Source organism: Melanerpes formicivorus, unplaced genomic scaffold, assembly GCF_026170545.1.
Source record: "Melanerpes formicivorus ecotype bairdi unplaced genomic scaffold, bMelFor1.0.p_v2 SCAF_4, whole genome shotgun sequence".
Classification (NCBI taxonomy): Eukaryota; Metazoa; Chordata; class Aves; order Piciformes; family Picidae; genus Melanerpes; species Melanerpes formicivorus.
The window spans coordinates 35552512-35569799 of record NW_027142356.1 but is presented as its reverse complement, the minus strand read 5'-3'; the positions used below and the strand labels follow the sequence as shown (position 1 = coordinate 35569799).

Genomic DNA, 17288 nt, shown 5'->3' with positions numbered 1-17288 from the left:
GTTAGTGTCTAATGAATTTTATCATTCATGTAGGTCAAGTACATCTTTTCTGACAAAACTGGTACCCTGACATGCAATGTCATGCAATTCAAGAAGTGTACTGTGGCAGGAGTTGCTTATGGGTAGGTACTTTTTATATACCTCTCTTTATCTGTGTGCCTTTCTTTTCCTCTGCCTGTACATGTGTGCCCACAGAGCAATACTGTACTTCAAATAAACTTATGCCTGGCAACATTTGCAACTAGGAGTCACAGAATCAATAGACTCATAGAATTCACAGAACCACAGAATCACCAAGGTTGGAAGAGACCTCAAAGATCATCAAGTCCAACCTGTCACCACAGACTTAATGACTAAACCATGGCACCAAGTGCCACGTCCAATCCCCTCTTGAACACCTCCAGGGATGGTGACTCCACCACCTCCCTGGGCAGCACATGCCAATGGCTAACAACTCTCTCAGTGAAGAACTTTCTCTTCGCCTTGAGCCTAAACTTCCCCTGGTGCAGTCCAACCATCCTGAAGTCAGTTTTGCTAGCAGCTATGAAATCTCCCTTAGAAGAGTTATCATCACTTCAATCATCACCTTTCTTTTTCAATAACAAAAATATGGATTTTAGATAGCAGAGGCTTGCTGCTTTAGCAGGACTTGATACTATGATACTATGACACTATGACTTCAGCAGGTATGTCTCAGTCTGTTTGCTGTGGTTACTAAAGGAAGTCTTCCCTCATAACTGCAAAAACCTGTGTCACTGTCTGTGCCCCATGCTTTATGTGGCCACATGCTCTTGCACTACATAATGTGCAGGCTGAACAAGAAGTTAAAAGACTGCAGCATGACCTACACTACTGTAGCTACCATGCAAGTGGCTATTACAGATACTGTTTTTGCAGCCTACCTCTAAAAATCAATCTTGCTGTGAAGAAATCTCTCCAAAGAAATGCAAACAAACCATTTTTGTTATTTCTTTGTGAGCAGCTGCAGCCACCTCTTTCAACACAGTTTGTAAAACCCTCCAACTTTTAAGACTGTTTACTCAAAAGGAAAGATCATTGCAGCAGGAAGTAGAGCAAAACTGTAAATGCCAGAGTGTGAGATGCTGCACCTGGGCTGATCTATGAGGAGAGGCTAAGGGAGCTGGGGTTGCTTAGCCTGGAGAAGACGAGGCTCAGGAGAGACCTTCTTGCTGTCTACAACTACCTGAAAGGAGGTTGTAGCCAGGTGGGGGTTGGTCTCTTCTCCCAGGCAACCAGCACCAGAACAAGGGGACACAGTCTCAAGCTGCACCAGGGGAGGTTTAGGCTCAAAGTGAGGAGAAATTCTTCCCAGAAAGAGAGATTGGCCATTGGAATGTGCTACCCAGGGAGGTGGTGGAGTCACCGTCCCTGGAGGTGTTCAAGAGGGGATTGGACGTGGCACTTGGTGCCATGGTTTAGTTAGTCATGAGGTGTTGGGTGACAGGTTGGACTTGATGATCGCTGAGGTCTTTTCCAACCTTATTGAGTCTATGATTCTATGATCTTGGAGCATTCATTAGGAGATAGTTAGACACCTCTAGCCCTAAGCAGGGATGAGGCAGAGGTTATCAAATTAAATTGTAGGCTTACCCTAAAGGTGATGATGGGGCTTTTGTGGCTTTCTCACCTGGATACCTTCAAAAAGCCTAATTGCAGGAGTCTAATCTAGGCTTTCCATTTTGATAAAAATCCTCAATGCAATAAACCATACTGATGATTTTTATTTTTAGTTAACATTTTTAATTAAACACAGTTCTAACCTTAACATTTCAAATATGTGTATATTTATATATGTGTGTGTGTGTGTATATCTATATCTATATCTTAATTTCAACCACCCAAGCTAATTTTATGACTTCAGCAGAACTGCTCTGAGCTAACCATTTCCAAATTCTTTGTGGACCAGTTTCTAAGCCTGAAAGCAATACTTCAGTGGTAATGGTACATAAAATCAGTGCTTGATTCATTCTGTAGCTTCATCTGAAGCTGGTACAGTACAAAATCTGTACACACAAAAAGAGTGAATATACTTTTCAGAAAGAACACCTGTTGGGGTTTGGTTTTGCTATAATTTCCAGCTCCCATCCACCCCATTTTGAATAGGCAAGAGGCAGATTTTTCTGATGAGCATCACTGTTCAGAAAGCAGAGTTACTCTTTACAGTGTGAATAGCCATTACAGAGTCTCTCATGGCTACTCTAGAGTCACTCTGTCTTCCTGGTTTGAGGCAAATAAGTTGGGAAGACAGAAAAGGCTCAAAGAGCCTGTTCCATCTTCCATGCTGCTTCTTAGCAAGCATGCTGTAAGTTGTGAAATGCTCAGACTTGTGTCATCACAGGGGCAGGGTCCTTCACGTGCTGTGGCTGCTGTTGTTCATCAGCCTTTTGTGAGCTCAGCCAGAAAAGCTGCATCAGCATGGCTCCAGATAGTTGAAAAGCTGCCTTTTGTTTAATGAGAAGCTGTAACAATGTGTATACATATATATATATATATATATATATATATATATACTGAAATATGAAGTGAGATTTGTAAGGAGGGCTAATGCCTTTGTATCTGCTAGGACAAGTTAGTAAACAGACAAACACTCAGTTGATTCAAAGACACCCCAAAAGGTATTAAGAGTTTATGAAGCCTTAAGAGAAACATCATAGATTTGCAATATTTTATTGCTGTCTGGGCACTACCAAAATCCCAGTGGAGGTACATTTAAAATTGTCTAACAATTTAACTAATTTCTTTTTTTGCTGCATGATCCAGGTTTTTTTTTTAGCCTTTGTGATTCTTTTTCCTCTCCTTCTTTCTGTTCTTTCCTTACTTCTTGTGCAGCCATTGCCCTGAGCCTGAGGATTATAGTATTCCTTCAGAAGATTGGTAAGCTTTACTGATCATTTACTGTGTGGTGTTTGGTGAAGATTCAAACTTAAAACCCATAAGTGAGATTTATGGAAATAGCCAAATGTGAGATATTTTACATAGAATAGAATAGAATAGAATAGAATAGAATAGAATAGAATAGAATAGAATAGAATAGAATAGAATAGAACTAACCAGGTTGGAAAAGACCTTTGAGATAGAGTCCAACCTATCACCCAACACCATCTAATCAACTAAACCATGGCACCAAGCACCCCATCCAGTCTCCTTCTAAACACCTCCAGTGATGGTGACTCCACCACCTCCCTGGGCAGCACATTCCAGTGGCCAATCTCTCTTTCTGGGAAGAACTTCCTACCATCCAGCCTAAACCTCCCCTGGCACAGCTTGAGACTGTGTCCTCTTCTTCTGGTGCTGGTTGCCTGGGAGAAGAGACCAACCCTCACCTGGCTACAACCTCCCTTCAGGTAGTTGTAGAGAGCAAGAAGGTCTCCCCTGAGCTGCCTCTTCTCCAGGCTAAACAACCCCAGCTCCCTCAGCCTCACCTCATGCCCTTAGTCTCTTAAATAATCTCATTCTAGACATCAAAAGAAGCCACAGTCTTACATTGTAGATTTATTTCTGCTTCATCCTGCATTACCTGAAGTTAGCAGATTGAAGTGCATATATATAAATCAGAGTCTCTTACAATTAGATGTGAAACAGTTACCTTTTCACTTCACTTTCTCATGGTATGTTGACTGCAGCCTTTATTGTAACAGCCACAAGCCAAAATTTGTGTTTTGATCTTAGCATTGTGGATGATTTCTATCTGAGTTGTTAAGGCTATGCTAATGTGGATCTCTTTTCTGCTTGATTATTTCTAGGCAGGGCTCACAAAACGGAGAAGAGAAAACATTTAGTGACTCTTCGTTACTGGAGAACCTGCAAAGCAATCATGTAAGTTCTATAGAAACAATTGCCATTGTCTTGTGAAATCAAGCCATTGCTTTCAGAAGGTGAAAAGGTTATGGAAAAGAAGGAAAAGAAGTAATTTAGGTGTTCACACAAAATTAGCATGCTTAGATTCTGATCTGACTAAGGAGCACTACCACCATTGCTGCTTTCTGTCTGTCATTTCTACAAGAGCTGTTTTTCCCTTCTCGTGACCAAGACCACTTACCTTTAAACAGTGGAACTGTTAGTTCTCTTTTTGAAGAGTGTAAGTAAATGACTCTTTTCTTTCCTTAATTTTTGTCTTCCCAGGAGGATAATTTCAGGGTAACTAGCAGACAGTGAAGTTTTTGTTCCTACAAATCGGGCAGTCTTAAATGGAATGGAATGGAATGGAATGGAATAGAATAGAATAGAATAGAATAGAATAGAATAGAATAGAATAGAATAGAATAGAAATAACCAGGTTGGAAAAGATCTTTGAGAACAGAGCTACAGAGGAACCTATAGGCAAATCAAAACCTTTTCCCTTCCTGTTAAGTTTACATTGCCTCAGCCTGTACTTAACTCCTGCTGTACTCAGTTGAAGCTGAATGAGATGAGGCAACTGCTAATGTAAAGGCTGTATGTGTGTTTGTAAAGTTCTCTGTATCTATCTATATATTTACACACAGGTGTTGGCAACTTAGAGAATTTCTCACTTGCACAGCTGAGTTTTAAGGACTGTAGTCTAAACAAAACAATTTGGTTTGGTTTTGTAGTCAAAACAGGTATGAGATAATGTTGCCTTCTGGTTGTATTGAAATAGAATAGAATAGAATTAACCAGGTTGGAAGAGACTTTTGAGATCATCAAGTCCAACCTATCACCCAGCACCATCTAATCAACTACACCATGGCACCAAGCACCCCATCCAGTCTCCTCCTACACACCTCCAGTGATGGGGACTCCACCACCTCCCTGGCCAGCACATTCCAAATGCTGGAGTGCAGCACAGAGGGGGCTCTAAGACTTACCTGCTATTTTCAATGCTGGACTGTTTGGAAGAGGTTACTGCTGTTGTCTAAAGAATCTTCACTGAGCTGATTCATAGATGGTTGAATCATGAAAGCTTTATGGTGGATGCACTGTATTAAGTATAGGTAATATGAGCATCCAAGCTATAAAAATGTATCTGTGTACAGCTTAAAATTAAGAATCCAGGCACACATTCAAGCACAGGTTTCACCACTGCATGTTAAGTGTATTCTGAAGGGCTTTGCAAGAGAATCTGTAATTCAGCCTTCAGAATACATCTTGGAGGGCCTGGGGGTCCTCAGAGAAAGAGGACAGGAATCTGCTCCCATCAGTGCACTGTGGATTTAGGTTAGGTTTTCAGATATTAGTCTAGTTTTATAGAGTAATTGTAATGCTGTCTTCATTGTTCACATTGTTAGTCTGCTGCTAATGTGAAATACTGTAAATATGCTACAAAGACACTTGGTTGATGTGGCATCTTCTTTGATCTTCTGTAGGGGGAATGCTGGGATTTTTGAGCAACCACTCAGGAGTCAGTGCAGTCATTTTGTACATTTCTGCTGTACTTACAGGGTTACTAGCTGTGTTCTTAAAAAACAATCAACTGTTATGCTTCTCTACACCCTTTCCCCCACTTTTGGCTAAATCATTGAAAACTGGATCAGCTTTGCATATTTTGAAGTGCCTGAGACATTCATCTAAAGATCTTCCTTTAAAAGCTGCTTGCCTGACCTTGGAGCGTTTTCCACTTGGTCTTCAGGTTCAGTTGCTACAGCATAGAATCATAGAATTGTTAGGGCTGGAAGGGACCTTAAGGATCATCCACTTCCAAATCCCCTGCCATGGGCAGGGACAACTCACACTACATCAGCTTGCTCACAGCCACAGCCAGCCTGGACATAAAAACCTCCGGGTATGAGGCTTCCACCATCTCCCTGGGCAACCTGTGCCAGTGTCTCACCACCTTCATAGGGAAGAACTTCCTAACATCCAATCTGAATCTACCCAATCCTATTTTTTTTCCATTCCCCCTACTCCTATCACTCCCTGACACCCTCAAAAGTCCTTCACCAGCTTTCTTTTAGCCCACTTCAGATACTGGAAAGCCATAATTAGGTCTCCTCAGAGCCTTTTCTTCTCCAGACTGAACAGCCCCAACTCCCTCAGTCTGTCCTCATAAGAGAGCAGCTCCAGTCCTCTGCTCATCCTCATGGCCCTTCTCTGGACATGTTCCAGCACCTCCAGATCCTTCCTGTAATAGGGGCTCCAGAACTGGACACAGTACTCCAGTTGGGGTCTCACCAGAGTGGGTTATTGAAAGGTGTTGTCAGATATACTATTAGACAAAAAGGAACATTTCTAGTGAAAAAGACAACAATCAAAGAGACTTCAGTGAATAAAGGGCAACTCATTCAGACTTACCTTCCCTATTAAATACTTATATGAGTTATTCTATGTTTCTGATTGTGTACTTTTGATTGTTATGGTAGCAAATGCCACTCAATTCTTTCTATACATCTGGTGCCAAAGTACAGCAGCAAAAAGCTATTCTGGATGCTGAAAGCAGTGCACAGGTAATGCCTCTTTTATTTAGTTGTTGCTAGTTTCTAAAGAAGAGAGGAAGAACCTTCCATTTCTTGACTAACATTTGTCAATGTGGTTACTTTTCAGTTAGTTGCTGCTCAAATGATTAATCATGTTCTGACTTTTTTCTTTCCTTAGCCAACTGCACCTATAATATGTGAGTTTTTGACAATGATGGCAGTGTGTCACACAGCAGTTCCAGAGAGAGAAGGTGATAAAATTATATATCAGGCAGCATCTCCAGGTGAGACTCAAATGCTTGAGTGAGCTTACAGACTTTTATCAACTCAATAAGAAATGTTATTCAAAGTTTGTTGGTTTTTTGAAGTCTCATGCAAAATGCAAACAAAAAAGCAAACATATCCCTCAAAAAAAAGAACCAAATAGAATAGAATAGAATTAACCAGGTTGGAAAAGACCTTTGAGGTCATCGAGTCCAACCTATCATCCAACACCATCTAATCAACTAAACCATGGCACCAAGTGCCTCATCCAGTCTCATCCTAAACACCTCCAGTGATGGTGACTCCACCACCTCCCTGGGCAGCACATTCCAATGGCCAATCTCTCTTTCTGGGAAGAATTTCTTCCTCACATCCAGCCTAAACCTCCCCTGGCACAGCTTGAGACTGTGTCCTCTTCTTCTGGTGCTGGTTGCCTGAGGGAAGAGACCAACCCCCACCTGGCTACAACCTTCCTTCAGGTAGTTGTAGAGAGCAAGGAGGTCTCCCCGAGCCTCCTCTTCTCCAGGGTAAGCAACCCCCAGCTTGAGACTGTGTCCTCTTGTTCTGGTGCTGGTTGCCTCAGGGAAGAGACCAGCCCCCACCTGGCTACAACCTCCCTTCAGGTAGTTGTAGACAGCACTGAGGTCTCCCCTGAGATGTCAGTTAAAAGCAGTTGTGTGTCAGGAAAAAAATATTTAGACTTTTCTAATTTGCTTCAGAAAATACATATGGATGTGCTGTGGATTGTAGAAGGGGGAAGGTTGATTAGCCACACAGCATTCCTAAGGTGTTGTCAGATTGCTGGAAGCCTGAAGGAGCTGCTCGAATGCAAATAGAAATCAAACCGGAAGACAAATTGATGTCCTTGCTTGTGAACCTCTTCTGTACTTGGTAACCATGGTAGTGATGTAGAACAAAAGCTGTGCCTGTAATAAAACATGAAAAAGAAATGCTGTTAATGGGATAAAAGTTGTGATAAGTTCTGCTGGAGAGTGAGAGAAGATTAGAGTGCAAAGGGTCTGGTTCAAGCCAGCTGTGGTTCACAGACAATTTTTGAACTCAGGAAATTAAGAAGCAAGGCAAGATGATTAAAATATGCTCAGCTCTGCTGAGCAAATGTATTGTAACAAGTTATGATGGGAGAAGTGACACAGAGCACAGAATCTCCAGCTTTCATCTTCCCTGTCTGCCCCAGCTCCTCAGAGGCTATGTCTCTACATTCTGTCCTTCAGCAGTAAGAATACAAGGGCAAAGGTAGAGCCATAAATAAAGGTAACTGAGCCGTGGCAATGTTTTATTGGGCATTGTGAGCAAGTTTCATTCTGACACCCTGAGCCATTTGGAGAGAACTGATGCTTATGGGAGGCTGGGTTGCTGCTTGAACTGTTTCCTGAATGTAGGCATTGAAGTTACCTATAATTTATAGGAATGGCTTATCACTCCTCCCTTGTAAAACAGAGCTTGCACAGAAATAAATGTACCTTGTCCAGTGCCCCACTGAGGAAGGTGGCTGTCTAGATGCTTTGAAGAGGATGTTCTTGTTCCTTTGGGGACTTATTTTCTCTGAGTTATAAACTGATTTTATCAGTTTCAGCAGGAGAAACAGAGAGTTCTTTCCAGCCCCACACTTAATCTGAAATATCTATAAAGGAGAAAGGAAGTCAAAATTAGAAGAGCTCGGACTGTGTCCATTAAATCAATGGGGTAAACTTAACAGTTGCTGTCTGGTACCTCTGCAAAATAACTAATTGACTTGTTGCAGATGAAGGAGCGTTGGTCAGAGCAGCCAGGCATCTTCGTTTCGTATTCACTGGGAGGACACCTGACTCAGTAATCATAGAGACTGTAAGTACATTGAAATAACACTTATCATTTGCTGTATTCACTCTTCACAGTAACACAGAAACATTCAGGTTGGAAAAGACCCTCAGGATCACCAAGTCCAACCATTAATCCTACTCTGCACTATTCACCCCTAAACCATAGCCTCAAGCACCACATCCAAACCACCCTTAAACACATCCAGGCTTGGTGACTCCACCACCTCCCTGGGCAGCACATTCCAATCCCTGACCACTCTTTCTGTGACCTTTTTTTTTCTTGCTGTATTGAAGAATTTCTAAGCTTCATGATAAATTTTTAATGCAGTGTTGGAGTTGGGGCTTTTTTTTGCATTGTTTTTCACTGATTTTGTTTGTTTGTTTGTTTGTTTGTTTGAATTCTTCAGTTGGGACAGGAAGAGAGATATGAGCTGCTAAATGTCCTGGAATTTACAAGGTAAACAACATGTTCTGCACTTTCTTGTGAAAATAATTCATTCATTTCTCTTCTGGGTAAAAAAGTTTGCATGCTTTATATTTGTACAGGCAAACTATGCAGGTGGCATAGAATCATAGAATTGTTATGGATGGAAGGGACCTCAAGGATCATCCAGTTCCAACCCCCCTGCCATGGGCAGGGACACCTCACAGTCCATCAGCTTGCTCAGAGCCACATCTAGCCTGGCCTTAAAACCTCCAGGGATGAGGCTTCCACCACCTCCCTGGGCAACCTGTGCCAGTGTCTCACCACCCTGATGGGGAAGAATCTACCCATTTCTAGTTTTGTTCCATTCCCCCTACTCCTATCACTTCCTGACACCCTCAAAAGTCCTTCCCCAGCTTTCTTGTAGCCCCCTTCAGATACTGGAAGGCCAAAATTAGGTCTCCTTGGAGCCTTCTCTTCTCCAGACTGAACAGCCCCAACTCCCTCAATGTGTCCTCACAGCAGAGCAGCTCCAGCCCTCTGCTCATCCTTGAGGCCCTTCTCTGGATGCATTGCAGCACCTCCAGATCCTTCCTGTATGTGATCATAGTACAGGCAAAGCAGTGCAGTTGATCAAGATCACACTTCTAATTTTACTGTAAAACATTTTCAGAAGCATTTTTTTTCCTGCTGCCTCATTTTTGGCTAATATTGTTCACTTTTGCACAAAGATTGAAAAACAGCCTTTGTCTCAAAACTTCAAAAAGTGTCAGGAGAGGACAGTATAGGAAAGTGCTTAACTTACAGAATAAAGAATTAACCAGGTTGGAAAAGACCTTCAAGATCATCAAGTCCAGCCTATCACCCAACACCACCTAAGCAACTGAACCATGGCACCAAGTGCCTCATCCAGGCTCTTTTTAATCACTTTCAGGGATGGTGACTCCATTACCTCCCTGGGCAGCACATTCCAATGGCCAATCTCTCTTTCTGGGAAGAACTTCTTCCTAACATCCAACCTAAACCTCCCCTGGTGCAGCTTGAGACTGTGTCCTCTTGTTCTGGTGCTGGTTGCCTGGGAGAAGAGACCAACCCCCTCCTGGCTACAACTTCTCTTCAGATAGTTGTAGACAGCAAGAAGGTCTCCCCTGAGCCTCCTCTTCTCCAGGCTGAGCAGCCCCAGCTCCCTCAGCCTCTCCTCACAGGGCTAGTGACAGTACCTGTAAGAAAATCTGGATATAGTTTCACTTATTATGTAAATTTGTTTACATTATGTTCATGTATGGAGTCTGTGTTCTAAGTGTTCATGTGGGTCTGTTGCTTACTTTGGCACAGGATGAGGAAGGGATTTGCATGTAGAGGAAGCTCTATTTTTTGTCCGGGAGTGATTGTTTCTAATTGTGCCTGCGGAAAGCGATCGTTGTTTTCCTTCCTGTCCTTTATGTTTCCCTTGAGCTTAGCTAAAGTGGCAAAGGAAGACCAAAAAAATAAGCATCCAAAGCACTATTAGAGAGGCAGGCTGAAGTTGTATATGTAGATGGGGTGAAAGGAGAGTAATAGTTGCTTGCAATTGCAAGAGTAGTACTCAATAATGTGAAAGAGAAAAGGAGAATCACCACAGGGAAAAACAAATCACATTCAAAACTCTGAACTTCACTTTCTGTTAGTATCATAGTGTCAGTCAGGGTTGGAAGGGACCACAAGGATCATCTAGTTCCAACTCCCCTGCCATGGGTAGGGACACCCCACACTAGATCAGGCTGGACAGAGCCTCATCCAGCCTGGGCTTAAACCCCTCCAGGGATGGCACCCCAACCACCTCCCTGGACAACCCATTCCAGGGCTTCACCACTCTCATGGTGAAGAACCTCCTCCTCACATCCAGCCTGAATCTCCCCATCTCCAGCTTCATTCCATTCCCCCTAGTCCTATCACTACCTGAGATCCTGAGAAGTCCTTCCCCAGCCTTCCTGTAGGCCCCCTTCAGATACTGGAAGGCCACAATTAGGTCACCTGGGAGCCTTCTCTTCTCCAGACTGAACAGCCCCAACTCCTTCAGTCTGTCCTCATAGGAGAGGTGCTCCAGCCCTCTGCTCATCCTCCTGGCCCTTCTCTGGACACCTTCCAGCACCTCCAGATCCCTCTTGTAATAGGGGCTCCAGAACTGGACACAGTACTCCAGGTGGGGTCTCACCAGGGCTGAGTAGAGGGGGAGAATCACCTCCCTTGACCTGCTGGCCACACTTCTCCTGATGCAGCCCAGGATCTGATTGGCTTTCTGGGCTGCAAGTGCACATTGAGAGCTCCTGTTGAGCTTCTCATCCACCATCACCCCAAAGTCTCTCTCCTCAGGGCTGCTTTCCAGCCAGTCACTGCCCAGCCTGGATTTGTGCCTGGGATTGCCTCAACCCAGATGCAGGACCCTGCACTTGGTCTTGTTGAACCTCCTGAGGTTGGCTTGTGCCCACCTCTCCAGCCTGTCCAGGTCCCTCTGGATGGCCTCCCTTCCCTCCAGCGTGTCTGCTGCACCACACAGCTTGGTGTCATCAGCAAACTTGCTGAGGGTGCACTCAATGCCTCTGTCCATGGCACCCACAAAGATGTTGAACAAAGATGTTGCATTATGTTTTAGTGACTACTTGCAGCTAATGTTGAGTTTGTGTGTTGTAGAGGACAGACTTGACATTTTTCAGCTGTATGCCACGGTTCAGTTTTTCTGTAGGCACTTCTTTCACTTTCTCTTCTGCAAGGTTACAGCAAGTACACAGCACAAAATCTGTTGTTGTTAGTTTGGCACCTGTGGAAGTTTATACTGCATCCATGGAGTAGTAGTGAAGGATTCCTACATTGGGTTTGGGGGTTGGATCCTTGTCTTGATATCATAGATGTTTTAAAGCTTAGGTGACAGTCTGAAATTTTAACTTAGACAGTGATACTTTATGGAGAAAGGAGAATTGCTTTAGAATGGAATGGAATGGAATGGAATGGAATGGAATGGAATGGAATGGAATAGAATAGAATAGAATAGAATAGAATAGAATAGAATAGAATAGAATAGAATAGAATAGAATAGAATAGAATAGAATAGAATAGAATAGAATAGAATAGGAGTAGAGTAGAATAGAATAGAATAGAATAGAATAGAATAGAATAGAATAGAATAGAATAGAATAGACCAGACCAGGTTGGAAGAGACCTTCACGATCATCGCATCCAACATCTTCACCTCTGGAGGATTAAGTTTTTCTGGTGGACAGCAATCACCCAACTTTACTAAACATTCCATTTTTCTAGCTGGTTTTGTTCTTAGTCTGCAACATCCCCCTGTTGCAGTGATACTTCATGGAGAAAGGAGAATTTTTGCTTCAGTTTTGTTTGGAACTGACGTGCTGGAAGCACTAGAGGTCACCCTTGATCCACAGCAGGAGAAATTTTGGCACCAGAACATAACGCCACTCGTTTGGGTAGGAGCATGTACCTTCAGAAAGGGGTGATCTGTAGAGATTAAGCTGCATATTTAAGAGTTTCTAGGTGTTCCAGGTTTTTCCCAGGAAAAAAATGTGCAGTACCACCTTCCACAACAAGCCAGGTAATACTGCTCTGCAAGGAGAGTGCAACAGTGCCAACACATGCTAGAGCAGTCTGTCAGAGAAATATATTGCAGAAGTAGAAGTTGTAGGAATGCTTGGTAGAGTTGTCTTGTATGGCATTTTATCTTGACAGTGATGATAGTTATGCTAATAATAGTTTGTTCATAGCTCTCAGTATAACTGGCAGGTGAGCATACAGAAAGCAACTGCTAATCATAGAATCAATAAGGTTGGAAAAGACCTCAAAGATCATCAAGTCCAACCTGTCACCCAAGACCTCATGACTACTAAACCATGGCACCAAGTGCCATGCCCTCTTGAACACCTCCAGGGATGGTGACTGCACCACCTCCCTGGGCAGCACATTCCAACAGCCAACAGCTCTCTCAGTGAAGAACTTTCTCCTCACCTCCAGCCTAAACTTCCTCTGGCACAGCTTGAGGGTGTGTTCTCTTGTTCTGGTGCTGGTTGCCTGGGAGAAGAGACCAACCCCCACCTGGCTACAACCTCCCTTCAGGGAGTTGTAGAGAGCAATAAGGTCTCCCCTGAGCCTCCTCTTCTCCAGGCGGAGCAACCCCAGCTCCCTCAGCCTCTCCTCATAGGGCTGTGCTCGAGGCCTCTCCTCAGCCTCATTGCCCTTCTCTGGACACATTTAAGAGTCTCAATGTCATTCTTAAATTGAGGGGCCCAGAACTGGACACAAGACTCAAGGTGTGGCCTAACCAGTGCTGAATATAGGGGCACAATGACTTCCCTGCTCCTGCTGGCCACACTATTCTTGATGCATGCCAGGATGACATTGGCTGCCTTGGCTACCTGGGCACACTGCTACTCCTTAACTAGCTGACAGTTATTCTTAAAACATAGTGCTGATCACTGTGGATCAAATAGGATCTTGATGACTTGTGCTAACACTCAGATGCCACAGCTGCTGTAGTGCCTTAAGCTCGAGGAAGTGGAGAGTTGTTCAGACCCTCTGCTGTTCAGGGTTCAGGAATTCTGCTGTGTTGTACCCATTCTTGTGTTCTGCCACTGGAACTGTAAGAAACAGAATCACAGAAACATCCAGGTTGGAAAAGACCCTCAGGACCACCAAGTCCAACTGATAACCCTAGTCCACAAAGTTCACCCCTAAGCCATATCCCCAAGGACCACATCCCAATGAGCATTAAGTACATCCATCACTGGGGACTCAATTACCTCCCTGGGCAGCACATTCGGATCCCTGACCACTCTGGCTGGGAATTTTTTTTCCCTAAGGTCCAGTCTAAACCTACCCAGTCATAGCTTGAGGCCATTCCTTCTTATTCTATCACTAATTACCTGTGAGAAGAGACCAGCACCAGCCACTCCACAGCATCCTTTCAGGTAGTTGGAGAGAGCAAGGAGGTCTCCTCTCAGCCTCCTCTTTTCCAAACTAACCATCCCCAGCTCCCTCAGTTACTCCTCATCAGATTTATTCTCCTGGCCCTTCCCCAGCTTCCTTGCCCTCCTCTGCACTGCCTCCAGCACCTCCACATCTCTCTTGTGTTGAGGTGCCTAAAACTGGACACAATACTCGAGGTGTGGCCTGACCAGAGCTGAGTACAAACCACAGAGAAACCACAGCTCTCTCTTGGGACCCAAAACCAACTCCTGGGGTGTGTACCTATGGGGCAGAGGAAGGCAAGGCACTATGTCAGTTAACAATCCAGAAGCAGAACCTTCTTGCTTACTGTCATCCCTGTGCTGACTGTGTGCATTGCCTTTCCACCTGGTCCCAGCTGCAAAGGTGACCATGAGCTTGAGCATGTGAGGGTCTGTTTCACTCAGCATAAGCCATGTCTGCTATCAGTGTACAAATTGCACACCAGTCTTGCATCATTGCCAGCAGTGCTGCTGAATGAGGTATTGACTTGTATCTGCTTGTCTTCTGAAAGGAATGAATTGAATTTTTAGCACCAGAATTAATTTCACTGGCAAGTATTGAGTGGTAGCAATAATATCTCAATATCTGGAGTGTGTACCATCTATTGACTTTAATGTCTACTTTTCATCTTTATCCCTGGGGCACACTTCCAACAGTCAAGCAGAAACTGTCTGTGACAGTTACAGAGTAAAGCTTCTTTGTCTAAAACCTAAAACACTTCTGATTGAGGATGCCAATGTATTTGCCTGTAACACAGCACTAGCTTGGCTGGTTCCCTGTCTGAGCAGTTGTATGACTAATTCATGTTGCTTTGGCTGTTGTACTGGGCAAACAGAAGGCCTCTTTTTAGAGCTTCTGAGACCTTATCTCCTCCCCATCATTCAGAAACACTGATTCTGTTTGGTGACTGAAGGCTGATACTTCTAAATGTAGAAGAAGAATGAGCAGCTGACAGAGGAGGCACCAAAACCTCTGTAGCAGTGTTGCTTCCTGTGATGGTGTGAAGAAAATTCTGTCTTTTACCTGAGACAGATTTGAAAGTGATAAGGGCCCCTCAAACCTACTGCTGGAAATGGCAAATCTTGTGACTGAGAGAGGTATTTTTGTCCCTCTGAGATACTTCTGCCCATCTGTAATCCCATGGCAACTCCATGGGTGTTGCAGCTATTCTGCCTCCTCGTCACAATCCCAAGGTTTACGCAGCCTGTGGATGTACAGAAGCACAGAATGGTCTGGGTTGGGAGGGACCTCCAAAGGTCACCCAGTCCAATCCCCTCTGCAATAAGCAGGAGCATCCTCAACTCGATCAGGATGCTCTGTGAGCCTCACCTTGAGTATCTCCAGGGATGGGGCCTCAGCTACCTCCCTGGGCAACCTGTTCCAGTGTTCTACTACCCTGTTCCTGACATCCAATCTAAATCTGCCCTTCTTCAGTTTGAAGCCATTGCCACTTGTCCTATCACTCCAGGCCTTTGTAAACAGTCTCTTTCCATCCTTGCTTGGTTGCATGGGTTAGTTGATTAGGTAGTGTTGGATGATAGGTTGGACGTGATGATCTTGAAGGTCTCTTCCAACCTGGTCTGGTCTATTCTATTCTATTCTATTCTATTCTATTCTATTCTATTCTATTCTATTCTATTCTTGTAGGTCCCCTTCAGGTATTGGCAGGCTGCTATGAGGTCTTCCTGGAGCCTTCTCTTCTCCAGGCTGAACAATCCCAGCTCCCTCAATTTGTCCTTGTAGCAGAGGTGCTCCAACCCCCTGGTCATTCTGGTGGCCCTCCTCTGGACCTGCTCCATCAGGTCCATGTCCTTCCTGTATTGAGTACTCCAGAGCTGGATGCAGTTATACAGATGTGATGGCAATGGCTTTGCACAATTCCTCAGCACACAAGGACACATAGGCTTTACTTTCTTAGTTTGTTACAGAGTATTGCAAATGACCACTAGTAAAGTGAGTGTACTCATAGCTAATAAAGCACACACATTTTAATAGTAGCAGCAATGGATAGTAGCAGCAAGTACGTATTTCCACATACCACAAGCTGCTACTAAATGATCACTGGTGGAGAAGTATACCTACAATCACTTAGTTGCCTGTATGTATGTGCAAAGTTGATAACAAAGTTCTTCATAGAGAGAGTGATTGCCCATTGGAATGGGCTGCGTGGGGAGGTGGTGGAGTTGCCATCATTGGAGGTGTTTAGGAGGAGACTTGATGGGGTGCTTGGTGCCATGGGTTAGTTGATTAGATGGTGTTGGATGATGGTTTGGGCATCTATTCTATTCTATTCTATTCTATTCTATTCTATTCTATTCTATTCTATTTTATTCTGGGCAACAAGGCTGGTGAGAGGCCTCAAGCACAGCCCTATGAGGAGAGGCTGAGGGAGCTGGGATTGTTTAGCCTGGAGAAGAGGAGGCTCAGGGGTGACCTCATTGCCCTCTACAACTACCTGAAGGGAGGTTGTAGCCAGGAAGGGGTTGGTCTCTTCTCCCAGGCAACCAGCACCAGAACAAGGGGACACAGTCTCAAGCTGTGCCAGGGGAGGTTTAGGCTCGAGGTGAGGAGAAAGTTCTTCACTGAGAGAGTCATTAGTCATTGGAATGTGCTGCTCAGGGAGGTGGTGGAGTCACCATCCCTGGAGGTGTTCAAGAGGGGATTGGATGTGGCACTTGGTGCCATGGTCTAGTCATGAGGTCTGTGGTGGCAGGTTGGACTCGATGATCCTCGAGATCTCTTCCAACCTTGGCAATACTGTGATACTATGATACTACTCTATTCTATTCTATTCTATTCTATTCTATTCTATTCTATTCTATTCTATTCTATTCTATTCTACTCTACTCTACTCTACTCTACTCTATTCTATTCTAAGCAGATCCCCAGCTGGACACTGCCTAATGGGCTTTGGTATTCTGCTTATCTGAGGTTTTTTTTTTGGATTAGAGATGAACTGGAGAAAGAATTGCAGCAGTTAATGCCTTTTTCTGCTCTCTTGCATAATATTCACAGTAATTACATCATTTAATATTACTCTTCAGATATCTGTACTTGAGGCAAAGAGCACACACAAGTGGAATAGGAAAATATTTTCTTAACCATATTATTCCATCAGTTGTTTCACCAGTAACTGTAAAATTCTTGCTTCCACCTATCTCCACACATTCCACTTACAGGATGTTTTCTGTGGCACTCAGAACTTCTGGAACTGTTCATACAATAATGGTATTTGGATGATGTATAAATGAGATCCAGTTCCAACAGGACCTGAAATTGTTAAAGGGCCATTTACTTCCATCTCTTTTGTGTATTTTACTGTGAACTCAACCTGCTTTCTTCCCTGAGTGGTTTCTGTGGATGTAATTGAAAAGTTGAAGCTTGCAAGAG

At 43.8% G+C, this 17288-nt stretch overlaps 1 protein-coding gene across 7 annotated transcripts in view; it reads left to right on the top strand.

Moving 5' to 3' along the window:
- Positions 1 to 17288, top strand: part of ATP8A1 (ATPase phospholipid transporting 8A1) — a 154605-nt gene that overhangs the window by 58599 nt on the left and 78718 nt on the right. For 5 of the 7 annotated variants that reach the window (XM_068137617.1, XM_068137621.1, XM_068137616.1 and 2 more), the window contains 6 exons: positions 34 to 122; positions 2851 to 2895; positions 3765 to 3837; positions 6571 to 6676; positions 8419 to 8501; positions 8884 to 8933. In XM_068137617.1, the coding sequence (XP_067993718.1) occupies positions 34 to 122; positions 2851 to 2895; positions 3765 to 3837; positions 6571 to 6676; positions 8419 to 8501; positions 8884 to 8933 (446 nt within the window). The remainder of the gene's footprint in view (positions 1 to 33; positions 123 to 2850; positions 2896 to 3764; positions 3838 to 6570; positions 6677 to 8418; positions 8502 to 8883; positions 8934 to 17288) is intronic. The other 2 variants (XM_068137620.1, XM_068137618.1) reach the window with 1 other exon arrangement.